This window comes from Seriola lalandi, unplaced genomic scaffold, assembly GCF_002814215.2.
Source record: "Seriola lalandi dorsalis isolate HSWRI2012SDOR001 ecotype SW California unplaced genomic scaffold, Sedor1 jcf7180002054465, whole genome shotgun sequence".
NCBI lineage: Eukaryota > Metazoa > Chordata > Actinopteri > Carangiformes > Carangidae > Seriola > Seriola lalandi.
In genome coordinates this window covers 366,252-393,539 of record NW_019525018.1, presented here as the reverse complement: position 1 = coordinate 393,539, position 27,288 = coordinate 366,252, and the positions used below count along the sequence as shown (strand labels likewise).

The 27,288-nt window shown below is 39.9% G+C and overlaps 2 protein-coding genes across 2 annotated transcripts; both read right to left on the bottom strand.

Annotated features, from left to right (window-relative positions):
* Positions 1-4,197: 4,197 nt before the first annotated feature.
* On the bottom strand, positions 4,198-14,203 carry cetp (cholesteryl ester transfer protein, plasma). Its single transcript, XM_023411391.2, has 17 exons — positions 13,740-14,203; positions 11,280-11,394; positions 11,059-11,190; positions 10,487-10,557; positions 10,100-10,187; positions 9,940-10,009; positions 9,773-9,833; positions 9,413-9,504; positions 8,893-8,992; positions 8,563-8,642; positions 8,347-8,397; positions 8,090-8,242; positions 7,702-7,769; positions 6,248-6,290; positions 5,658-5,730; positions 5,094-5,179; positions 4,198-4,992 (listed from the first exon to the last, which is right to left on the bottom strand). Exons 1-17 carry the CDS (start codon positions 13,885-13,887, stop codon positions 4,915-4,917), a joined length of 1,509 nt encoding a protein of 502 aa, XP_023267159.1. The 5' UTR covers positions 13,888-14,203; the 3' UTR covers positions 4,198-4,914.
* Positions 14,204-15,574: 1,371 nt separating this feature from the next.
* Positions 15,575-26,666, bottom strand: herpud1 (homocysteine-inducible, endoplasmic reticulum stress-inducible, ubiquitin-like domain member 1). Its single transcript, XM_023411436.2, has 8 exons — positions 26,286-26,666; positions 24,879-24,956; positions 23,743-23,820; positions 22,434-22,630; positions 21,527-21,637; positions 21,011-21,382; positions 18,441-18,558; positions 15,575-18,173 (listed from the first exon to the last, which is right to left on the bottom strand). The coding sequence occupies exons 1-8, from the start codon at positions 26,430-26,432 to the stop codon at positions 17,979-17,981; spliced, it is 1,296 nt and encodes a 431-aa protein (XP_023267204.1). The 5' UTR covers positions 26,433-26,666; the 3' UTR covers positions 15,575-17,978.
* Positions 26,667-27,288: the final 622 nt, after the last annotated feature.

Sequence of the window (27,288 nt, the reverse complement as noted above, 5' to 3'; positions counted from 1 at the left end):
ATTTACCCCTCTGAGTTCATTATAAGTTTTGCCCCTTTAAGGTGAAGTTATGTCATTGCTCTGTAGAGCTGCCAACAGTTGATCAAATAAAGTGTTGCGCAACAAAGTGAATTGTGGGTAAAAAATGTACACGTCTGGTCTATATTATGTTTTTCTTCATTGATGCAAACCAAATCACACTCTTGGGAGCATTTATCAAAGACCAGCTTTATACTTTTCCCATAATGCACACGTCAAATTGATTCAAATAAAAGCTTTATTAGCTCCATCGTACAGCCACATCAATTAATAACAAATAGATGTAGCATCTGTGATGACGTCACTGAAGGGACATTTTGAAGGTTGGAAGGTTTATTGCTCACCGCCATCTAAGTGCTAAAGCCTGAGAAAGTGGTCTTTGCAAATATCACAGAGAATGAACAACCGACCCTGTGGCTCTACACAGCTTTTCAACCTCTTTTATCTTCTTGGTCATGGTTTGCAAGCCACAAATCCTACTATATAGTTCAGTCTCACTGCTCCCTTTATTCCAGTACATTGCCATTTATAGCAAAAAGGTTTGATAAAACCACTTCATGCTAATTGGCCAGCACCAAACAGGCAAAGTTAGCAACTAGCTGGTGAATATAGAGGAGCATTAGCAGCTAAAGAGCCTCACATTTTTTGTAAGGAGACGGTGGAGACATAGTTTAACATTTTGGGAAATACATGTGCCTTTCACAAGCATTATTGTATATGAGAAGACTGAAATCAATCACATACTGTCTGGTAAATATACGGCTACAGCTAGCAGCCAGTTAGCTTAGCTTAGCATAAAGACTGGAAACACAGGGAAATAGCTAGCCTGGCTCTTTCTTAAGGTAAGACAACACGTCATACATTAAAGCTGTGTCCCAATTCGGGGGCCAGATCATTCAAAGCACGCAGTCTTTGAAGCCATGGCCAAACGGAAATGACTGTTATATTTGTGGAGTCTACCATATTTTCTTTTTGAAAATTGATTCATCACTAGCAAGCAATGAATCATGGGATAGGTTTGGCAGGCACTGTTGGATCCTTCATTGCCTGGGAAATGAATAACACATTAAACAGCTGCATTTTAGAGAGCCTTCAAAATGAGACGGCCATGTTGTGCAATTGTGATGCAATTGATCTTCAAATGCAGCCTTCGAAGGATGCAGCCTCTAAATTGAGACACATCTTGAGTCATCTTCTAAAGTTGCTGTGGTCACGACAAGATGAGTCCACAAAAAGCACAACTTTGGTTTTTGTACGGATTAAACAAACAATGGATTAGTTACGCTTGGATAGATTTCTATAGCTCTTTCCCCATGTTTCCAATCTTTATTTTAGTCTTTATTTAGCTACTAGCTGTCGCCTTATATTTACTGCCAGATATGAGAGTGGTTCAAATCTTCTCATCTAGCTGTTGGCATGAAAGTGAATTTCGTATTCCCCTGATGATGTCGAACGCTGCTGTAAATGAACCACTAACACGCATTGTGACAACTTTATAAGCTAATAATATGGCGGTGACTATTTGCAGTCTACAAAAGCAAATTCCAGTGTAAAGAACACCCTGGTTCATTAATGGTTGTATTGTGAAATGTAAAACTTGATGTTGTATAAACTATAATAAGGTTGAAGCTGCTGTAGTAAACCCATCTTTTCCAAAAGATTAATAGTTGATGGTAAAAGAGAAAGAGGAGTGAGAGAAAAGTAAGCGAGACTAGACGAGGTTAGAGGTAAAAAGAGAGGGAAAGATGGTGAGTGTTTGTGGTCGTGTTTGGGACTGAAAGGAATGCAGACTCATAGCAAGCAGAGACTGGGGGAAGGGACAGAGGTCACTGACCACTGCTTCGAAGGCTGGAATACTTTCTGCGTATATAGTATGAACACCTTTGTTCATAGAGACATAAAAGTGACGAGTGGTCAGTCAACCAGACATCACACTGGATGTAAACACGGTGAAAGGCTCGGTATGTTCCTCTGTGGTGGGGCCCATGTAAACACTGCTGGGGAGGAGAAATATAAACCTTTGTTGAACCAAACAAGCCACCTTGTTAAGGACAGTTGTGTGGTAATACGTGTGTTTGCACTGGATTTTCCACCCAAGGATAACCACTGAATCCTTGACTGATCATTGTTTGCAAAGCGTAAACATCTTAACCAACGAGGAGGAGTTTCAGTGTGTATCACAGACTCATGCTGAGGCCTTGGTGCCCAGTGCTGACACAGAGACAGACAGGGTGGCAAGAATGCAGTGTCGAGGAATGTTAACAGAGAGACAAAGAGTAGTGGGAGGCGAAAGGGTTGGCATGGTCAGCTGGGGGCTTTTGGCCAGGGAAGTTGCTTGTTTACATCTATGTGACTTGCCTGCAGTCGTGCTTTTGGTCAATAAGATACAGACAATGACAGGAAAAACAACAGGTAGAGAAACATGCAAAAATAGTAAGATAGGTTGATCAGACCAGGACAGGTGAGAGAGGTGAGACAGTGCACTCAGGTAGGTTGTTGGGCGGTGCAAATTATGGCATTTAGGGCAATTTTGTTTATGGACTCCATTAAGTTACATGTGTGTGTTCAAATATTTGGGACAACACCAACTTTCAACTCTTAGTAATTTGCACTGAGGCAATTAAATACAGGCTGCATTTTCTGTTTTTTTTTTAGGCTTTAGATTTGCTTTTTCTCAGTATCTGGTGAAGCTGTCTTGGAAAATAATACAAAAATATAAATTTAATGTAAGGTCAGCGTCGCATTTCAGAAAATAACAGAACAGTGGTTGGACGGTTCGCATGAACATTGACAACCTCCAAGGCCAAACAGACCAAGAATAACATTTAGCCTTCAGAAAAAAACCTTCTCTGAGAAACCCGAAGAAAGAGTGTGATACAAACAGCAGAAGTTACTGTACTGTACAGTTCTGCACTTCAAAATAATAAACCGAGCTCATGTCAACATTTTCGTCATTTAAATGTAATAAGTTTCCACTAGTTTGGAACTCAAGTCTCAGAAATTAAAATCTTTATTTTTATTTTTCTAAAGAGTGTGTGTGAAAAAACTAAATACTATGAGCTAAATAACTTACACTGAACCATTAGTTTGAATGGCTGAAATTTAAACTTTACAACAAGTCATTCACAAAAGCCGAGGCATGTAACATGTAGAGGCACATATGTTCAAAAAAATAAAAAATAAAAACGCTCCGATGCTTTATATAAGTCATAACACCGTATTATCTCAAGCTGTCATCAGCGCAGAGTTTCGAATGCCCAGTGCCGTGGATAGTGGTCCAACAGTGCCATCTGGTAGCTGCTGAATATTACTGACTTCTAACCTCACCTCACCAAAATGGTGCAGTGTATGGAAAGTTTTAGTGTGACTATCAAGAGGGTGTTTATGATATTATTTTTGTGAAAGTATAATACACATGATTTGGGGGGATTTGTTTTAGTTTATATAAATATACAAAGTCCTGGTGATACCAAACTCTTTTCCATGTCACGAATGTTGAGTCCACTGTGCTCCTGGGAACACTCAAAGGTTTAGAAATGGTTTTATACCTTTTTTTGTTTTTGGCATCATGGTTTTTCACATGCAGTGTGAGTTGTGGGACCTTAAAAAAAAAAAGAAAAAAAAAAAGGGGTATGTGCCTTATAAACATCCAATCAATTCAATTTGCCACAGCTGGACTCCAGTCAAGTTCTAGACACATGTGAAGGATCATTAAAGCCTGACCACAGTTTGTGTTGCCACAGCAAAGGGTCTGAATTCTTTTGTAAATGAGAGATTTCAGTTTCTTATTTTTGATAAACTTGCAAAATTTTCTAAAAACATGTTTTCATTTTGTCATTATTAAATGTAGATTCAGGCAAAATGGCAATTTTATCCATTTAAAACAAAATCTTCAACATGATAAATGTGCAGAAAGGGAAAGGGTCAGAACATCTTCTGAAGCCTCTTTACTTATCTTTCAAATTTGCCATAATTTTCATGCTTGAACCTCGACAGAATAATTATTCCACCAGCACCTGAGTGGAAGCTGTTGAAATTATTTTATCAGGTATATTTTAAAAAGAGAAATTAATATTTCACTCTTCCATGCATCAAATTGTGCATGTGTAACTAAATTAAACTGGTCTGCAGTTTTGGGCCAATAAAAAGATTGCATTGCACACAGACAATAGAAGAATATCACAATCTATGCAACTTTAATCATGATTAGAGAAAGCTTTGTGTGTGTCCTGTTTGGGTAACAGGAATGTTTTAACAGCAGTTTTTCATTCTCTGTAGCAAATAAAATGAGTTTAAAGAAGAACTGCGCTGCAGTTTCAGAGCCCACATTGTTCAGATATAATTCACCAACGTCCTACACAACTAAGGCTTTTCCACTTACTGTATGTCCAGAGTTGTGTGAGTGTACAAACAACTGGACAACTGAAAAATGGAGGTGTCCAGTTGTTGTTCACACACAAACTATGGAAAAATTACTTCCTTTTTTCATTTGATACTTACTCCTACCACCTTCAAAAACAAAGCAAAAGAAATATTCTGTTGAACTGATTCAGTCACTAATAGTAAAACACTAAAACAAAGTCACACATTGCAAACAAAGTAAATGAGGAATGGGAATTGCACATTTTTCAGATTTAACAAGACAACAACTTCAAACATATGATCCTTTTCAAATGTGGTGTAATGCAGCCGTCACAGTCAGTCACAGGTGGATATGAGAAGATCATTGACAAGATTCACCTGTTATGTAGATGTGTAGACTGGACAAAAAGAGGTTGTTTTATCTAAAGAAAATGTTGGTCAAAAAACATGAAAATGGTCAAAAATGTAAATGTACCAATAAGAGGCACTTTTGTTTTCCAAATACAAGCAACACATTATTCCTGAGTTGCACAGTTACTGTAGTGTCCTCTGGAGGAACTCAACTAGGAGGTGATGAGGGAAACCGAAATCCATCTGAATCACCAAAAAGCCCTGAAGCGTGGAGACAGATAAAGACAAGAAGCAATGTGACAATAGAAATACTCCAGGGGTGAGTGACGTCAGAGAGGAAGAAGAAGTCAGAGAATACTTACGTCCCGAGGAAACACTTCAGGGTCGTAGATGTCGAACAGGTTGGTTCCCTGTTTGTCCAACAGTCGGGTCAGCTCAACCTCAAGAACTGGAAAACACGTGACAAATGATTCCAGGAAACCACATTACATCCACATTTGGTTTCACCTCTTTTACACAGCAGGAATTAATGCAACACATAGATAATACAGGTTCCACTTTGGGTATTTTCAGGTCGAGTCAGCATGTGCTCTTGATCATTATTTGTCATGCTAACGTTAGCCAACATCACAACTACTACTGCAAAAAAAAAGAAACAGTCAACAAGAAAAGTATGTTGTTCAAAAACTTGAGGAAGAAAGAAGAAAATGCAAGAAACGATTCGTTGTAAAACAATCCTGCAAATGAGTTAATCCAAAAAATGGTAAATTACCTGTTGAAACTAAATCCTCATAAGAGCTGTCTGGGTGTTTAATAAGTAGCTATAGTTATGTTCATATATTTATATTTTATGATGTTGGGGTCAATGAGCTGAGGTTTAAGTCTAGTTGCACTTTACTTTCCGTGTCCGGTTCTCCGTCTCTTACCAGACAACACTTTGGGGACGCCCATCTTCTCCACTGCCTCTCTTATAAACTCCAGTTGAACCTCATCCAGCAGCTAGAAACAGACAGAGAGGTGAATAAACAACAAACATTTAAACATACTCTTCATGTGTTTTCACGATCAACAACATTTTAATAAAAGGGACAAAACCCATTTTAATGGGAGGGAACTTTTGTGTTCTCCAGCAAATCCTTTGTGTTTTCTTACTGATGTAAAGGAAAATAATCAATATGCATTCATGAGCACTTTATTAGGAACTGGATTCTTTGTGGCATGGATTCAAATTTATGCTGAAAGTTCACAAGATGGTGCTTTTATTTTGAAGAATTTGCACCGGAAATTTAATTGGTATTAAAACTGCTTGGACATATAAAAAATAAATGTTTTGCAAAAGAATGCATATTGTTTAGAAAAGAAGTGTCTTTTTAATTTTAGCTGTAGTTGTAATGCAGTTGGAATTCGACTTTATTTACATTTATCATTTTTTCCTGTCAAATTTCTCAAATGATGGTGCTGCACAACATTGTTTTCCATAGCAACAAAACTGAACAAAAAAAGCTACAACTCTCACCGGTTGATTTTGTGAGGACAGCTCAGCTTTCAATATTAAGATCCTAGAGAGGAAAGAGGATCATCACCACACAATCAACACATGGACAAAGAATCGCACCTGATATAAATAAATGCAGAAAACCGACCAAAATTACAGTGCAAGTAAGTTTTTAATGTGTTAAATGTGCGGTGGATGTTTGTTTGATCGGCCTTGTTTGTTAAATTAGATGAGAACTGAAAAAGAAAGCTAATGTGGGTTATTTAAAGTCTGTGGGTCCTTTTATATTATGTAGCAGGCTGCTGTGGAGCTGTTCAGGTGTCAGTTGGCTTCTAGAAAGACTTCCTGTTTCTCTGTAGGCTGCCAACTGTCGAAGCTGACGGACCAGAGAGAGACAGGAAGTTCTCTTGAAGGGAAAGAGGAAGCGGGGTATAACATGCAAGAATGGTCCCTCAGCTGAGAACTCAACTGTGGATGTTGTGTTACGGGCTTCCACCGCCATTTTCATGTGTCACAGTTGCCTCTGTATGTCACTTCTCTTCTCAAATTTAAAAGCAAATGTCTCATTAAACCGGACCTCAGGCCTGTTTCACTCCAGTCATCAGTAAATACTGTGTGTCACTGCTGCTGCATGTGTCAGGTTTGCAGGAACAACTGAACCCAATATGCAGACAACCCAAAGTGGAAGGTGTTTTATTAAATAACAAAAAGGGGAAACTTACAAAAAGAACATGAATCCAAAATAAACCAGCCAGGACCAAAAAAAACAAACAGAAAATCCAATAACTTAGGAAAACAACAAACAGGAAACATGAAGGAAAACTGGAGATCCAGAGGAATCCAACAACAGACGGATCGACAAGGACGAAGGGAAAGACAGAGACTTAAATACAGAAGGAAGCCAAGGGCAATAAAACACAGGTGAAACACATTAGGGCGAGGCAGACAATCAAACTGGAGGGAAACAGGACAAAGACAGGAAGTAAAGTCAACAAGAGACACACAGGGAAAGCTACTTCAAAATAAAACAGGAAATGAAACCAATGAATTGTCTGTCACAGTAAACCATGACAGGATGTGCTTGTGTCATGTCCAGCTGTTGTTTCTCTGGTTACTTATTCTTCCTTTAGTTTGTTTGGCTACGTGTGTTTTTTCTTTCTCTCTCTTGCAAAAGGCATCTTGATCTCACTGAGACTACCTGATTAAATAAAAGTTGTATTTAAGTGTACAACCAAGTGCAATGCTCTAAATGCCTTTGTTGCCACTGTTTCCCCTTTGACGTGCTCAGATAACACGCTGTATCAAGTAGTTAGTTTGTCCATGTATGGAAGCAAGAGAACCAACAGTTTTCTGACTGATTCATGCAAAGAGAGAAGGCGCTGACATGAAACCTTAAAAATGTAATCAGTCTGTACTGAATTGAATTTCAGATCAGCAAAGGCCTGTAGAAAAAAAATCAACAAGAAAGGTCTTACTCTGACACGTTACCCTGCAGGAAGACTTTCTTGTCCGCATAGGAAGCTGTGACAGTCATGGCCACATCCTACACATGAAAAACAAATAGACAAAAAATAAAAACATCACTCAAACACACTGAAGCCCTCACAGTGACTGTACGGTATGACACAGACAATGTAGTCACAGATTATTTCATTTTCTAAACAACTCAGTCTCAGGCATCAATCAGCAGCGGGGTTGTGGGGTTCGAAGCAGACGACCCGTCACAGTATCTACCTTTTCAAAGCAGAAAGTTTGTGCTTCTGAGTCTGTCGAAGTATTTGAAAACAGAGCTGTGGATTCAGTAGAGCTTGCTACTCCTGTTATAGTTTTAAAAAATGTCCCGTCACAGACTGGAACAAGTACCGTTTGGAAGAAGAGCGTTGGTGTGCTTTGACTCCCACAGGTGAGCTGCCCGGACGCCTGCACCCAGACAGCCGTACCCAGGGTGGAGGTGTTGAGGAAGGGAACGGATGAACTCCACACCTTTAGCTCTGGAGAACCGGATTCCAACAGACACTGAACACACACACACACACATGCAAAATAATACATCTCACCTGGCAAAGGTGTATATGTTTGTATCTGGGAGTGTGCGGAGATGAGGAGGTTTCCACTATTACCTTCCTAACAGATTCCGGCGTGGCACTGGAGAGACTCGTCTTGAAAAGCTCCTGAAATCACAACAACATGACACAGCAACATATTTTTTGTTTGTGGTATTTTTTCCATATACAGACCCCAAATAAAAGAATATCAATCATTTTCCAATACTTCCTAATCAGTAAGTGCCACCAGTGTGTGTGTGTTTAACAGGAAGCTGAAGGTGATGGACTTACAGTGATCTCTGCTCCAGAGATGTTCAGTTGAAAGCGGCCATCTTGGTGGGCAGCAGCAAGCAAGGGGTTCAAGACCTGGTCTGAGGTTAAAACACAAAGTATTGACAAACCAAGATTTAATGTAGGAATACACCGATAAATCCCAACGAGAGGAAAGATTCTGATAACAAACTAACTACTACGCTGCTCCTTGGACAACACACTGGAATACAGTGAAGCTACTTATATGGAATTATATTTCCACATCGTAAAAATACTTTATTTCTTTCTCTTCCGGTGTACATGAACATCCAATGACAGAAGAAAATGAAATGTCATGAAATTACTGACCTGACAGCCAAAAGTAGAGCATCTTGTTTTCAGTCAGCTGACTGGGGTGGAAACCAGAGTCACTGATGACAGCGGACGTGTTGTTGTACTTGGTCAACCCCTGGAAGACATAAAGAGTTTTTATATCTGAGACAAAGAGATTCTTATCTACACAAACAATCCAAAATCAGTCTGAACCCCTTTTGGGTTGAACCGCTATCCAAATATGACACATAAGAAACTGAACTACAGTTATTAGGGTGGTTAGGGAGGCTGAACAAGGTGGATATGATTTATTACAGTCTCCCATAAACCATAGAGTGTGTATAATGTGTAGATGGCCGTATAAACATCAAATAAAACAGTCCATGCTGACAAATAATAATGAATTAAAAAAAAGTAAACTGTGATGGGTCACTAAACTCCTTATCTTGTCTGATGATTGAGGAAACTCTCTTCATGATGCAGGATAATTGCTAATAAAGACATTTGAAGATGGTTATGATTGTGTGTTGTGTCTGAACACACAGGTATAATTCACCTTGTGGTATGACTCGATGTAGTTCGCAGTGATGACAGGAGCAGCCGTTACACCAATATCCATACTGATGTCTCCATCACTGAGGAAGTCCTCTGGAAACACACACACACACACACACACACACACACACACACACACACACAAAATCAATTCATCAATTTATTTAATTTATGGATTTAAACAAACGTTCAAATGCCTGGACACAGAGAACCACAGGAATATATGTTCTAAAAGATTTAAAGATATGACCAGACTGTCTCTCTGTTTCTCAAACACACACACACACACACACACACACACACACACACACACACACACACGCACGTACACACACACACACACACACACACACGCACTCACCTGCTGTGTCTTGTATGAAATCAGCCAGTATATTTGCCACCTTGTTGATCTCCTTGCATATCTGCATTTCAGAACAGACTCATCGTTGTGCCGGTGTTACTCTTGACTAAAAATGTTTGAACTAAAATGAATGATTTATCTTTTACTGTTGCCCTCTTGCCCCTCACCTGCCCCTTGATGACAAGTTTGACTGTGAAGGTGATGAAGTCAGTGAAGAGCTTCTTCAGCCAGTTCGGTCTGAGCAACAACAACAGACACGTTAACACCGTCGGACTCTGTGATTATGACCACTGACAGTTCATCGGGCCTCAGTGTTCTGTAACTTACTCTCTGTCTCCCTGCAGATGCAGATGCAGCTTGTGAAAGTTGAGATAACAGTCTGATGTGTCTGCTGCTACCTTCCCTTCACCACAGTCTGACAGACAGAGATAAGAGAGGTAACAGAGAACAGATCGGAGGAAGTATGAGGTGAGATGCAAAAGAGCTGGTATTATTCACAAGAGTGTGAGTCCCGCCTTGTTTTTATACTCTCAGTTTGATTCAAACCGCAACCTCTCTGAATGTTGTTATCAGACTAGTGGGCTGCAAAAAATACAGATGTGAGAAGATTGATTGTCGATACAGCCGTGTGAATCTTCTTCAGTTATTACTGAAGGCTCAGAACTGTACTTCATTGTGTATTATTTCTATGTATAAAGGTAAAACAGTGCTTACATAGTTTGGGGTTGATTCCAAGGTCGATCTGAGACTCAATCTCAAAGTCAATTGATTGTGCAACGTTGACACTAGAGGAACAAGACAAAGAAACACAAATGGTAAATTTGACCCACAAAATCTGCACAGTTAGTCAATAGCATGCCACCTTGAAGGTGCTGATCTTTGAGTGAATGGAAAGCCCTAAATGGATGATGGAAAACGGAAGAACCTGCCACAAGGACCAGATTTAATGATATCCAGTGCTGAGGTGTCAGATTGCAACCGACTACTGTTGAAACATGGCGATCTCTGTGTAAGAGGACCCCCTCCCTATGTAGATATGAAGGGCTCATTCTGAACCAATGAAAATACAATGATTCATAGTTTCAGGTGAATAAACACTAATGAAAACACAATTCTATTATATTCCAATATGTCAATAAATTCCTCTTGTATTCCCACACACTGGCCCTTTAAATGAGTAATAGGATTAGTTTAGTCCTTTTAGATCAGACATATCATTACTCCACTCCACCCCACACACACACACACACACACACACACACACACACACACACACAGAGACTCACAGCCAGCTGCCATATCCGTACTGGATGGTCCCTCTGAAGACTGCAGACACGTTGCTTATCTCCATGGCGATGCCCTCACCTGCATGCAGCTCAAACGCACTTCGCCCAATCGACAGGTTGTGGATCTCTAAACTGGGCGGGTCAATGGAGGAACATTACATGACTTCATGCTGTGTGTCTGTGCATGTGTGTTCACCGTACATGTGTATGTGTCTACTCACTTTTCCAGGCCATATGTGACTCTGCCTATAAAGAGCAGGGATTTCTCTCCCTTCACACTTGGGTATTTGGCGTGTTGGAACGCTGCCTCTATCACTTTTGTGGTTTTCTCATTCACTGGCAAAAACACAACAAACGTTACCATCCTTGACTTTGAACCGTTACTGTACACTGTAAATAAAATGATAGTATCCCTTGCTTGTATTTTACATTGCTAGATGCTGACACTGAAAGTTAGAAGGAAGTCCCCGAGCATCTGGGGCTGAGGCCAGGATGTGCACACACCCAGAGCATGTGTGAGCCTTAGTGTTCCTGTGTAACAAATGGAAATGTGTTGCCTTAAAAAAGAAAAAACTTCAATCTCCAAAGCTTAACTTGACTGAGGAATCGCTGCTTGTATCTTTGGCTTCATCAGATTAATCACACTTTTGGCCGCTTGTGTGTCAAAAGCTGTTTGCAAAATCAGCATATGAGAGTTTTGAAAGTCCAGCAACAGTGTTATTATTTCAAAATCTTCCCTAGAGTATTCCTCCGAACTAGAGTTCATCAAGGTAAAAAAAAACTGTAAAACTGAGAGTTGAAGACATTTAATATTTAAAGAAAGTACAACATCAGGCCTTTCACACCACATACGACAGCTGTGTGTCACATTTCCCTGCTGATTAGGAAAAACGCCGTCTGCTGCTTTGTTCCTATTGTGTGGATGTGGGAGGAATCAGCCCCCTAACCGGACTCCTGAGAAACCCAGAGACAAAACCCCTGTTGTTGTACTATGTCTAAATTTACAGGAACAATAGGGTGGGTGGTGAAGAGACACTTATGGCCAAACACACTTTAACATCACAACTTCTGGGGCCAGTTTCACAAAGAAAGACTTTGTCTGTGGCTTAGATCTAACAAATGTCAGACTTCATAGTCAGACGCTGCACAAAGCTGTTTAGTTCATGAATTCTGGGTAAATTAAAACCTAAAGAAGTGCTGCATCAAACTTCTCAGCTTCAGAAAAGATGTTTTTTGAACAAGGCAGCAGATGCAAAGAAAAATATTCAAAAGAAAAACCAAAACAGGCGGACGAGAGGAGAAGTGTTGTTTATTGATTGCACGCTGTCGGCGCCGTCCAGGCCCAAAGACGGCTGCAGAACTGACTGAGCTTGTATACATGAGGACGTTTCCCAGCCCCGCCCTCATCTCTCTACACCCTCACACAGGCAGCAGCACGGGGTGGAGGTGGTCGGGAATGATTTGGGGTCAGTCAAAATAAAATGATCAGCTTTAATTTGATTGCAATAACGTCAATATAGAAAGAACTGTGTGTGAGATATAGCCTCTTTAACACATAGTGCCCAGAGTTCAGAGGTTCAAAAGTGACTGGAGAGATACACATGAACTCTCACTTTCACTGCAGCCACCTTCAGCTCCTGCTTACTGTGGGGTCTCTCTGCCTTTAGTCTTGGTCTTCAGCAAATGTGCTCAGTGGGATTAAGGTCAGGTGGTGGACTTGGCTAAAAGAAGCTTCCAGCTGTTCATGGGGAAGAGCTCTTTGGTTGTTTTGGCTGTACATTTAAGATCCCGCTGAGTGATGAAATGTCATCAGTCAGCAGTGAAATCATCAATAAATGCCAGTGCGCCAGTCCCATGGGCAGCCATACTTGCCCAGCTTTGCATCATGAGCCGGTTTTCTTTTGGTATGTTTTTGACAAACTGAGCCTGGCCTCTTTGGTCTCGGGGAGGGTTTGCATCTTGAGGCGAATCCTCTGAGGATAAGGTCATGAAGTCGCTAGATTGTTAACAAGGAAGCAATGTGTGTAAAATATAAAATGTACACCCACATCCATGACTAGCTCTGCAGTCATGAAGGAGTTTTTCTTCACTGTGCAAATCATCTACAAGATGATGAACCTACTTTTTAAAAAAGATACCCAACTGTTGATTTTGTCAAACCAACTGTCTTTGATATCTTTCATTATCTCTCTCACCTGACTGGTAACCCCCTTTACTATTGACAAACAACTCCACATCGATCTAATCTCTCAATCAACTCTGTCAGCTGTGTGTGTGAGCTCTGTCATGCAGGAACAAACATTGAAATGCGCTGCCCAAGAAACAATGAGTACTCAAGTATCCAGTTACTTTTGAACACTTGCACTTTGGGCACTGATACAATGTCGATATGTTACACAATTCTTACACAATTTAAATATACTATCTGTTATTTAATCTTGAAATGAAGATGTTGAGGCTAGAAAAAATGTAATTAAGTTTTCAACAGAGGGAAGAAGACAGTGTTTTTGGAAGAAGCATCAGGGACTGTGGGAAATGTGGTTCTGACTTAAAGAATCACTGGCACCATCAACACTGGTGTGAAATCCACAGCAATTTTGGCAGGTTATTAAACAAAAGCATGAGGGGTTAAATTAGTCCTGGGATCTAAACACCAAAAACTGAGTCAAAGTGCCACTCACACACAACAGCAGCTGGGTAGGTGAGCCGGCAGACGGCGCCGGTAAATCTGTAGGCTGAAACAGGGTCCTGCAGGCAGCCGTGGGACGTCCCAAACACAGATAGGAACAGCAGCAGGAGCAGCGGCGGTGGGAAAACATCACGAGTCATTGTACATGTGGATAGTTCAACTCTGTGAGAGTCTGTTGAGGTTTTCAACCCTGTGGGCTGTTTGCAGTTCACTGTGTCCGTGGAGTCCTGTTACACAAGTTTCATCAGTTGACGTCTCGGCCCTCTGGACCTGTATCTTATCCAATCTCACTTCAGTTCCAGACCTTTTTGTGGTCCCTTTAAGACTTTAATTCCCGTGAGCATTGGCTGCTCTTGCTGAGAGAACACTACAGTCTACTAACCTTTCCCCCCCCACACAACTGTTGGGGAGGGCTCTATGTACAGCAGCGATCTAGTGAGAACCCCTGTCCCTCATCCAATCACAGACGCACAACTTGTGTGATTCACACTTGATGGAAGGACAAACACCAACTCCGATTTGTCTTTCGCACAAGGTCCCCTTAAAGTAAACTGGTCAAAGTACAAGGTTTTCTCAGGCGAGTACACAAACTCTAACATGTTTAACTATTCACATTATAGTACAGAGATTTAACGTTAAAACAAAAGCTGTATCCTTGTTTCCAGTGTATGGATTGCAGTAAGTAAACTAGCACATGACAAAAACAGCAAGCAGAGGACAAGAAGATGCAACAGCAGTGAAATAGAATAAACCTACACCGAGTGATGAATCCAAATCTGTTACAACAAGTATAAACTTATTCAACAGGTGAAAAACACCATGTTCAGGTGCAGCTGTCTCTTAACAAGGACTCCCTTTCAACGGGTGCTGGCTCACACTGAAACTAGATATCTCACTGTAACAGGACCTATTCAGTCTGTGCTTTTGAGTCCCTTAGAAGTTAATAGGTGTATTTGTTCTCCTCCAAACCTCCCACCTGGTGAGTTTGGTTGGGCCTGATAGATAAAGAAGCTTGAGTGTAACTTCAGGAAGAGCTTTGGCCAAACGAACCAAACAACCCCAAAGGATGAAATATAAACTGTCCAAAATGAAAAGTTACAACCCAAAACCTTGGCTTCAGGTGCCTAGATTCGGTCCAGAGCATGAGGGAGGAGGAGGAACTAGAGCTAAAAGGTGCAACACAACACCATTAATACATTTGATCAGTTACAAAGTCACCTCTGGGGAAGTGAAAAAAAAGAAAAAAAAGAAAAAGGAAATTCAGCAAGCTGGTTGTTAGAAAAAAGGTCACGGTTCTTTGCTGTTCTTATCAGATTTCACATAATCCTGTCTGAAGTGATTAGGCTCCTCAAACTGTTTCATTATTTACTTCATTACCAGTCATGTAATTGTGTGGCTGAAAAAAATAAAACTATAATTTAAAGCTAATCAAATAAACACAACTCCAACTCCAAATGCATACTAATGTTGCTAACATTGGCCATGACTTTACAAGGTGATTACACAGTGTAAGGCATCAGTACTGTGTCAGGTAGAAGCTGTTGAGAAGACAAACAGGTAAACGGGAGAGTCCTGCATCAGCCTGTGGATGTACTGTAAGCAGCAAACTTTGTATGTATTTATAGTGAGGCCAGTGCCATTGAGTGTCCTCAAGGGTACAATGTTAGTACATGTGTTTCCTATGGTGATTTGACCTTCAGAGAGTCCCTGCATTTAAACATGGGGTCAACAAACTCTAGTTGTGCTCTTTGTACTGAAATCTGTAGAAACACTGTCCTGATAAAACCACATCTGGAACAAAGAAACACTATAAATAATAAGGCGCCATTAAAGTTAAGAACATTTATTGCATCCATTATTGAAAGTCCTCAACACACAATTCACTCTGCAGCATCCATCAATAAGCAATTCTCACACAGCCAAAAAAAAAAAAGTCTTAACATTAAAATTCCCAATTATACACGGTGACTAATGCCACAAACTACAGTCGTTCCCCAAAGGGAATCAGAGTGCTAACTTTACAGCAGGTGCTAATGAATTACAGGAAGAAGTGAGTTACATTTCCCCTGTTACTTAAAGGTTTACTACGACCCCTTTTATAGTGACACTGCAAAGAAGGTAGTCAACCTCAATTATTCCTTGTTATAGAGAAAAAAAAAACAACCCCCAATTATAATCAGTAAATAAAAACTAAACAAACAGACTGGGATTCAAGTCTCACAACAGCATTACATCATAATGTTGAAGACTTGAAGAAAATGACCCGTACCTGCATTAACAATCAACACCATAAGATAAAAATGCTTACACACAACAAGTACAGTAGAAATGATATGGAGTAGTTTCATTATAGCAAATTTAGTTTATAATTTGGAAGCTAAACTGAGTAAACACCCATGATAGCAAAATAATAATTTCATATACTCTACAGTTAGTTTGTGACATTATAAATAAGTCAAAGTGATATTTACTGTAATTTAAATAGCACTGATCTTTACCTTTCACCTGTTTTGTCTGAGTGGGTTTTGAAACTTGACCTGTAATTTTAACTTTGTCCCAACTCAGAAAAAACTCTGAGCCCTATAGACCTTACATATATATATTTATATTAGCAATCTTCAAGTGAAGAATAACAAATCATAACCCTTCTATAAGTAAAGAAGCTTGCATAAAATACATGTTGTAAAGTGCTTTGTGTACACATATTTACAAGACTTTTTTTTTTTTTTTTTTTAAACTGTACCAACATCACTGCTTTACAGAAAATATACTCAATGATTTGGCATAAGGAAAAAAAAAAACAGTCCAATTTGTATTTGGTCAAAATCACCATCATGTGAAACAATCTGAGGAAAATCAACCCAAAACAGGACTGTTAAAGAAATGTGATGTGATGATGTGTGACAACTGGTTTTTAAATTCTGTGAATCATGATGCAAATGTTTTCAATTGACCTTTTTTGTATGTGAGAGGGATTTTGTGTTTGTGTTTTGAGTTTAAGCTCTGATCACGATCAGCTTCTGTGAACGTTGAGGTTGTTCAATATTCAGTACAGTGACCGTAAGGAAGTAAAGAAAGGCCAAATAATTAAAAAAAATAATAATCAGCACTTAATGCTGAAAATTAATCTATAGCATTACAATGTTACTTTGATTACCATCTGTCTGAATTTAAGTGTGTTGAATTTCTCTCTGTATTTCTGTAATTATTTACATTTTACAACCAGTTCCCAGTTGCTTATCTGAAGAAGTCTTCCTTGGATCATGTGACAGAATGTAAGCTGATTGGACAGGAGATCTGATTGATCCCATTCAGGCTTGATTGATTATCCTTGGTAGGATGGATGTTCACATTTGAACTTTTGTTTTATATGTTGTTTTATTTTGTTTTCTGAATTTAACCGTAAGTGTCGATCCTGAAACTTCCTATGGGAAATTACAAAACCAGTTATTTAAAACATATAAACTTACATACAGGAGATTGTTTTCAAAGTCAAGTACTTGAATCCTATAAATTCAGCTTAAATCCCTTCAACCTTTCTTTGCTTCCATAGGCAGAAACAATCTTTGAAAGTGAAAAACATTAGCTGTAATCAAATACAGGCTCTATGCATTGACAGTTCATATTGAAAAAATAAATCTGTGCCTATAAAGTCAGAACTCTGAAAAGCTGATTTCAAATCCTAAGTAATCAGGAGGCCGATAAACATAAACCTCCCCACAGGAAGAACAGTTTAGGCGCAAAGGTCCAACAGTGTCAGATGAGAGGTTTATTTCTTTACTCTCAGCTGCCACCTACTGCTCAATGCAGGTATCTGAACTTGTCTTACAAGGCCTTGTGACAAAGCAAAAAAAAAAAACTGCCAGTAGACAGTAGATGTAGATGTAGATGTAGATGGAGAGCTGGGATCCCACTGAACAATTTGTTATCATTTACATGAAGTCTGATGTTTCTAGTCAGTTGTGTCCCTTTGTTTCCACACCACATTTTTTGGCAATTCGAGGGTTTGGCACTGTTTTATTTTGCTGGTGTTTAACTTTAAGCGCTATCACACAGGAGAGATTCTGTCGGGAAGTCCCTGTCGTTGTTGATTTTCACACAATGCCCTTGTTTTTCTTTCTTCTTGAGTTGACAGCTCTGTACATCTTCCCACGTTTCAAACAATATCTTCAGAGATTATTGTTCCCCACTGAAAAATAAACTGTCTCTATCAGTCACCTGTTGTAGATGGTCAGTTGGCCACACCCTGAGGAGCCTCAGGTATGAGGGAGGAGAAGAAAGTTTTGAAGAAAACCCAGGCCGTCCACATGACTGACACCCTGTGAGGAGGAACTAAGACTGCTGTCATTGGTCCTTGTGCATCAGGTCCATCTTCTGCAGCAGCAGCAGCAGGTTCCTCCCTCTGTCCGTCAGCAAACTCGTCAGCCTGAAGACACAGGGCACGATGTTATCATAAAAATGATCAATTTCAGCAAAAGTGCGCTATTTCAATCACAGATCAACCTATAGTAGTTTATTTATCCTACTTTAAATAGATTAGATTCCATAGTGGTATTCTGGTAGATTTAAAGGGAACATCTATGACTACATGCAGGTTATGGACCGGACACAAACAAAGCAGAGGCCTTTTGCCACTGAGATGTGAGGATGAGGAAGTGGACAAGGGGTAATAATTTGGGAGATGGTTTCTTACTGGATTGGGGTTTGGGATCCTGTTCTCATTCTGCTGGTTGTGCTGGACCTCCGGGGGCTGAGGTTGGTTGGGTCTTTCAACCTGCTGCCTTCTGAAGGGAAACCAACCGGCAGTGTGTCTGTGGACGGGACAAACAGGAGAGGAAAGAAGATCACGAGATGCTCTGGTGGCGTAATGGTTTAAACACATACTCAATAACTATAATGTCCATGGTCTGACTCCCAGCCCGGGGACCTTTGTTGCCTCTCCCCCCACATTTCCTGTCACTTCCTCTTCTACCACTATCAACTACAGGCAGACAGGCAACAAAGTTTTAGTTGAAAAAAAGAAAAAGGAAATATGTTTATTTATACTAAAGACCAGCCTTTTAAAGCCTTTTGAGGCAGTTGCTTATTTAAAAGATAAGCGTGTCCAAAACCCTTAACTACACACCAATAAGGAGAAATCAGGTAGATCAGAAAACTCAGCATATCTTCATACATTTTAGCACGAAAGCCAGTCGGCATTCAACAGCTGTGTGTTAAATGTGTTAAAATAATGACAGCTACTCTACTGTTTACATTCCTGACAGGGCGAGCGGTCAAGGAAGGAGAGGGAAGAGAGAGAGATATTGTGAAAATGATGAATGAAAGAATGAGTGACTGAAAAGAGAAAGCTAATGTCTCTAAGTGTTAACCTTACAACTGCTGCTGGTGAGTAATCCTCAGTTAAATACAGCACCATCCTTCAAACGCAAACACAATATCTCTTTTATCTGGCTTCAATTTTGGTTTATTTGTTTTACAAATTGCAGAAGCAGTGCATTTTCTCTTCAGTGAAATGATAGCATTTCTCTCACTTTCAGCAGTTCCTTCTTCTTTGCTTTTCCTTAACAAAGAAGCTGATAAAGTTAACTTCTAAAGCTCTTTAATCCATGAAATGCAAAATGTTTCCTATTCACTTGAATTCCACTGTACGTGCGTTTATGTATGTGTCGACATGAAGGGTTATGTATGACTAGGACATGGAAAGCAGAGAGGGCAACATGGGATGTTTCTCAGCTCAAGAGCGCCCTCTGTTGGACCACAAGGCAAACTACTTTTAAAAAAGTGATTTTTTGTTGTTTTTAAATAAAAAAAACAAAAAAGTCATTGTCATTGTCAGTCAAAAATGTGTCTTGTCTTCAATGTTTTATATTTTAACAGAAATTTAAATTTAGGGTGACAATTTTCAGACTGTGAGCTCTCCATGTGAACAACGTTAGATATTGATACATAATACATTTCTAAAAAGGTTGGAAAATGTATTACTATATTTACATTATTATAAATATTTAACAGTCATAAAGTTCAGTGGCTGTAAATAACTGTATAGCAGGAGTGAGTGACAAATTTCTAATAAAAATTCTGTTGTATATCGACTGATTTTTTAAAATCAGAAAAGCATCAGTTCATCTTAGTCCTGGCAAACTCAAAAATCAGTTTGCAATACCTCGTAACTGCATTTGTGGGGCCTGATTAAAAATTTGTGGTATGTAAAATTCCCAGATATTCACTAGCTTCCCTAGAAAGTTTATCAAAGTCCGAGTCAACTCCTGTTTAAACAAACAGAAAATACTTTGATGAGGAAAAGAAACTAGAGTTAAAGGAAGTGAGTAACCACATCTTCCTGTAGTAGATGCAAAGTCAAACAATCAAGCGATGATGACTGATCAACAAGAGAGATAAAAACTACATCCTGTATGTACTAATACAGTACCAACTTCTCAGTTATTCCACACAGATAATATTAAGTGACTCTACTGATATCACTGAGACCTTAACAAGACAGCCCAACTTTTATTCACCAGTAAAGAAAATAGACAGTATGGAGTGACTTCTTAACAGCATAAAAAAACAATTTTCAGTCACCAATAATCAAATGAGGAAGTAAATAAAGTTGAGCCTCAGTTCAAACTGTGCTTTGCCTTTTCTTGGCTTTCCAAGCATGAGAAACTCATAAACCCATGTGTTTTGGATTTGTTTTTTTGTAGTTTTTTTTTTTCAGAGCTTTCTTTTTCACTTATCCCTGCGTCAGCAAATTGTGCGGGCTCTTATTTCATATACATCAACTTCTACTAGGTGTTTGTTCTGTGGTACAACAGGATTCAAGGGTACAAGTCCTGAAGGCTTGGTTGTATGTACACACAGTCACTCAGCAGCTATTTTGTTTATCAAGAGACACAAAAGAACAAAGTTAAATGCAAATGAGTGTGCCCCAATACTCTTTCTAGTCATTTCCTAATTACATATCCAAATCAGGAGAATCATGTATCATGTACTGCTGTAAAAAATCACACAGAAACAGTGGACTTAAACAACCCTGCCTCCTTTTAGACTCTTGCATTGCTTTAAATGATTAATGTGGTGAATTTCCTTGTTGTCGAGAGAGTCCCTGGATGCCAGCACAAGCAGCTGATCAAGGTCAGTAAGGTTGAGCGCCCTACAGTGGAGTGCTCTTAATTAAGTCACTGAACTAACAAGATTGCAGTGAAGCTGTCCAGCCAAGTTTGGTAGTTGGAGTTGGAAAGAATGTTAACGGGTTAGACTTACAGGTACATGAGGAGGAGGGTGCTCATCACCAGCAGGAAGCGACTCAGGTTGGAGTTGAAGTACACGATCATGAGCAGAACGCAGAACCTGGCGCCGGAGTACAACCAGTCCAGCCAGTCGCGCTCTATGTCCTCCTCGTCTTCCATTACAGCCCCGCCCTGTGCGTTCATCCGCATGTTCTGGTTGGCCTCTCCCGGGTTGATGAAAGCGCCGTCCTGCGCTGGGTTCTGATTTGCTGGTAGGTTGTTGATGGGGTTCTGATTGGCTAAGGGGGCTGGCACAGGTACTTGGTGGGCGGGAACAGGAGCATACTGGCCAGTGACTGAAGCCGGTGCAGAGGGGATGGTGCCTGCTGCTGCCAAAGCTGCGTGGCTGTCGGAACATCATTACGAACATCATTAGAAACTGGTGCGACAGAGTCATTTATGTCCACATCAGAACACAATTAGAGACTGCAAGGTGAAAGGAAGCACCTTTCACCTTGCAGTGATTAAAAGTGTATACATGAAAACTCACTATTGCATATAATATTGTCTAGCGTAGACATGCTGGAGCCACAGCAGCTGTTGAGGGCTGTACAGGGAGTAGGTGGGAAAGGCTGGTTGAGTCATCTGTGGTTCTCCAGGCCTGCAGTGACAAGATCACAGAGAGACCATTAATATTTGTTCGACACTACAACCTCTGTCGAATTAAACTATGAAGTACAAGCAATCTAAAAAACTCTGAACACAGGAACAAGAAAACCATTTTTCATTTTACATGTTTGATGAGGGCATTTAAATTTCTTTTTAGTTGAGACATCTTTCCACGTGACAATGAAGGATGCATTTCAAAAATGGTTTGACATGTTCTCTTTCACCCTACTGATGCACTTGTATACATGCACAGTGAGAGGTCACCAATTATTGACAATTATAAAAAAGTATGTTGCTTCTTCCATTAGAAGCATATTGTTACACACTGATACAAAACAATGGACATGATTCTAGGTCACAGTGAATTCTAGGCCTCTTGAGTGTGCATCATTCTTGACTTGCTCTTTCAGGCTTTGAAAGGTTGATCTCAGTCACGTTCACTTGAGTTTGCAGTGACTGACTGAGAAACTCGGTGAGGTGCTTGTTAAACTGTCAGATATCTAATGCATTAGATTTGACAGATATCTGATGTGAAGATGTTACATTTTGTTATGTTGTGTGGAGGTTGCATGAAATCACCAAGATCAGATTTCAGATCTTCAGATTTGGTGATTTCATGTTACAATTTAAGTTTGTAAAATTTAACTTGGTGCACCCGTTTCTGTTTGGCAGGTGATTTCTTTCAATTGTTATCAAAACATATCCTGAACACAGTCAAACTGCTGAAAGAGTTACTGAAGCTGTAAATACACTTAAACAGATGCATAAGTTCTTCCTTAAAGGCTTACATTGCAGCAGCAGCAGCAGGCCACGCATTAGTCCATGGTGGAGAGGCTGGGGTGTGCATGTGCGCTGGAGCAGCAGCTGCAGCTGAAGAGGTCCGTTTCCTCTGCCGCAGCTCTGGTGTGCTGGGATTTTGGAGTGAGCTGCTGGGACTGGGTGAAGCAACAGATGCTGCCATGGGCCTTGGTTCTGTTTCTCTGGTCTGTAAAAGGTTAAGACGAGTTTGAAATTGTTTAAAACCTAGGCAGTGTCTGTCAGTCAATACAACAACAAAACCTCTGTATAATCTTCAGAGATCTGTTTTTCAGCTTAGGATGTACAACAACTTGGAGGTTTTGCAGCATTAGTTTAAGTAGAGCAGGACACTTGAAAGTGTTGTGAAACTGAAAAGGAGTTATCTTTAGCTGTACTTTTGATCTCAAAACTAGAGCCGAGTTCTGCAGGATGACAGCTGAAGTGAAACATTTCCACTCCAGGGTGGAATGCTAATGACGGAGGAGGTGAAGGAGGACACCTGTGAGTCTCCAGACTAAACCTGCTGCCTTGAACTTCTCTGCACTCCCATGGAGCTGATGTTTGTCTCACGCATCAAAGATTTTGTTTTTCCTAAAAATGTCTTTGACAATTTGTCGATTGGCTTTTGATGAAGAGTCAAAACCTCTTTATTTCTGACTAAAATAAACCCTAACCCTTTAACATTGCATACTGAACAAACAAGGTCTTAATAAATTAAACTTGTACTTTTTCTTTTAAGGACTCGTTAATAAACTGGACATAAGGAAGGTTAATGTGAAAAATAAACCCAGTATGCTAATCTACTATTTCAGATGGAAATAAACACAACCCTGAAACTAAACTGTTTTGCTTAAATGGTCTCACAATTTAAAAATATAACCAAGAGGAGTTTCACAAAACACTCAGGTTTCATTTGGGACACTTGATGATTATTATTGGTCAAAGTTCCAAAGGAAAGCTGCTCTAAATGATTTTAAAATAGTCTAATCTTTCAAACCAAAACTTATTCTGACCATTAAATTTGGTAAAAGGGAACTGGCAGTGTGATTTCACTGTAAAATGTTATCTGACTGCAAAAAAAGACATCTCTTATGACCTCCTACCTCTTCAGAGAGAAAACTTACTTAAAACACAAACTCTGACCAACATGAAAAACTAAGTTCAAGTATATGGAAAAATCCACAATGTCTCATCTATTCACCAAATTCTCCCGAGACGATTTCAGGAAAATGTCCTTTATGAAAACACTGCCTAGGTTGTCAGGAAAGTTGAATTTGTCTAAATGTAATCACTTTTTACCTTGGGTCGAGCTCCCAGTGGTCCTTGGGGTGGACTCCTAAAAGCACACACCAGATGCAGTGTTGGAGTGGAGTCCGTCTGAGAGGAAACAAATGCCTTATTAGAAAAGTACACTGATGAAACAGTCACCAAACAGGCACCAAAATCAACAAAACAAAGACGTTTTTGGAACTGACAGTGAACATGAGCCTGATATGGATAAGAGAGGAGAGCCGAGGCGAAAAGAGGAAGCGTTTGTCCTTAACTCTCCCAATGACAACAAATCCCAGATCAAGCTGACACCCAAATGTTTTTGGTAGTTTCTCTCAATGTGATTTCCACACAGCTCCATAAACCCCTCTTTATATTATTTTCAATCCACAATATAGCAGAAAACAGAACAGGATCAGATCAAACTGTTTGGTTCTGGTTACTCTGAGTCTATGCCACACAGTATGAGAACAGTAATCTTTCAAAAGATGTTGACTTCTTTACAAACTATATGCCACAGCCCTCTGGACAGAGCCAAAGACCTCAAGTTGTGTGGTTCAACCTCTTTATGGACGATGGATGTTTTCCAGTGCTGGAGTTGTCTTACAGCTGGTACTATCTCATCTGCAGCAATATGAACCTCTACTGGGATTCGCACACAAAAACTACACGTGAAATATGCTGTACAGCACAACAACCCTTTCACAGGCCATAGAAATCCTTTGTGGCCATTTATCATGAGACAAAGGTTGGTGAGACTCTCTCTAGCCAGTTTGTCGCCAATATGACAGCAGCATAAAAAGGCATATACACTCAATTGCCAATTTATTAGGTACACCTAGCTCAAACGAATGCAGTCTAATGCAACTGCTCTGTAGTAAATCCTACTTTCACAAAGAGTAGTTTTCATTTAAACTGTTTTAGAGAGATATTCAGTTAATTTATGGTCATTCAAGAGGCTGTAATAATACTGTGCTGTTGAACTAAATTGCATTATACTGAGAAGTGTTTCCAATACTAAGTCTATCCTGATTTATTAGACTGACTGTGTTTAGGTGTACGTAGTATATAATATCTCAACGTGTGATGCTCAACGGTTTAAGGTTTTGCAGTTAGTATATGTTAGACGCTTACTGACATGAAGTTCTATGATAATGTACACATACCTGTCTGAGGATATCCTTAATGTGTAGATGGTCAGGCAGCAGTTTACCAGCATAGATCAGTCTCTGGTCACTCACAGCCTGAAGAAAAGAGAGACTATTAGGGTTCTGTTAGGTTAAACCTTTGGGATAAAGGAACTTCACACTTATCTGAACTGCTGTATGACTTGGGTGATGTTTCTGGGTGTGAAACAACCAGGAGGAATTTTCCACAGTGCCAGTGATAATTGTGTTGACTTAGCTGCTGAGTGTAAAATTCAGACCTAATTTGTGCTGGGCAAGTGTATTTATGTGGAAGAAATTCAGAAAGTAAATCTGTTTTCAGGAAGGTTTTGAATACAAAAAATGCATTTAAAAAATAATTTATGTTATTTACAAAAGAGAGAACAGTAGAGTCCTTCTTGGGTGTATATTACGCTTCTGTTTACATAACAGTAGCTTCTAAAGTTATGCTTGTAGCAATCAAAACAATATTAAAGGAAGACTAAGTCAGAAAAATATAAACTTTTTATATAGCATTAACATTTAAAACCCTCTTTTGAGTAAATTGTGTCTTCATGTATTCTGTTTTAACATTCCCTGCACTACAGATGAGCCATAAATTAATCAATACTGGTGACTGAGCCTTGCCTCAGCACAAGCACATGGCTAAATTGGCATTGCACTTGATCAGTAATCATTAACTCTACTCCAACACCTGGCTTGACACATGTCCTGACAGTCTACTGCCTGGCCCCACCTAAGTTTGTGCACTTTCCATTTGCATATCCCCTGTTGCACTGAAGCATAGATCCTCCTCTGAACATCTGTCCCCTGTCATTTCACCTGCAGCCTGCATGGACACGATTCTTTCAAGGCTGCAGTCTCTCATGGAGGATGAAACTTGGCAGCCACATGTGCTTATGATTTTAGGTACTTGGCCAACTCTCTGATGAGAATGGGTGCAGCTCACTCTGCCATTCAACTTCTTTTCAAACGTTATCAAACAGCTGCACTGTGCCGCCTGCCACATGCTGTGGTTGTCAAAGCCTCACAGGATCTTTATACAGACTATAACAAACTATTTAACTGCCAAAGACACATAGATACTGATTGGATGGCTCCAATCCAGTGTTCTCCACCATTTCCTCTAAGTAGTTTCGGTTTTGAGAGAAGGATGTTGTATGTAATAAATCCATTAACAATACAGCTTATCCTTTGATACTCCTACATGGGACCCACGGAACCCCCTCAAAAAAACCCCTCACACTTGTTTGGGTTTTTGTGTAAGCACAGTGGCTGACAGCTGTTAACTAGCAGCAGCCTGCTTGACTCAGTTAGCTGGCTCCTTGCCTCTCAACTGCCCGTCACGCGAACTAACTAGTTCCGCTGACATTAGCCGGCTAACTTATCCGTCTCATGAAAACTCACCGGTTTGGTGGGGTAGACAGTCGACAAATGCGTTTTCAGCTCATTTACGGTCCAGTTCAGATGGATGCCTTCGACGACTTGATCCTCCTGAGCCTGGTTGGGCGTTTTTATGAAAAGAGTAATCGTCTTTTGTTGAGAATCTTCCATTTTTTCACTCTTTCTCTCGCGCGCGATACGTTACGAACCCCTATACCTCGCTACAACTACAATGGTTTAAATAACAAGAGTGCTCAAGATGCAGTTTGTCAACAGAGACGAAGAAAAGCGACGCAAATTTGTCTCGTCTAAAGAGAAACTTGTGCGACTCAGCTGACTCTGAATGTGTTTTTCTCATTGACTGCGAGCCGTCATACGGGACTTTTGTGAGGAGGAATGTTGTTTCCAAACACACGGTGGCCGCTCCTGATTGGTTATGTAAGCTCGTGCTCAGACGTGGAGGCTCGGGGAAATCGTTGCCCCGTGCGCATGCGCAATTTTCAATTATTAATTCCGAAGATCGTTATTTAATAAGAGCTCTCACTCAGGTGCCACCATATTTGTTCTGCAGCTTAACCAGCACACGAATTCAAGAGAGCTGGTGAGAAAGTTTTAGCATTTACGAACACGACCTGCACGAATATTGTTTTCCTTAAGCGCTGTACATGTTACAAAAGCTTTCTCCATAGCAACATCACAGTCCTCATAATCAATATGTGTCAGCAATCATTTATATGTTTCAACTGTCACTCTTAGCACCTGTAAATTGTCTTCAATGTTTGACGTTTGCTGTTCCTGAAAATGGTAACAGAGTGAGAGCTCTTGTCTTCTTCTGAGAACAGAAATTTGTTTTATCACTAAAGTTGCATCAGTCATGTTACATGAGGTGTAAACTGGGATGTGGATGATTTGGATGATGACTCAACGGATTTCTAACTTTAAAACTTATGGGTCTGTGCATGAAGTAAAATTTTTCTGCAGTTGCTCACGTTGTATAATGGAAAATGTCAGGTTATGGGTGGGGTCT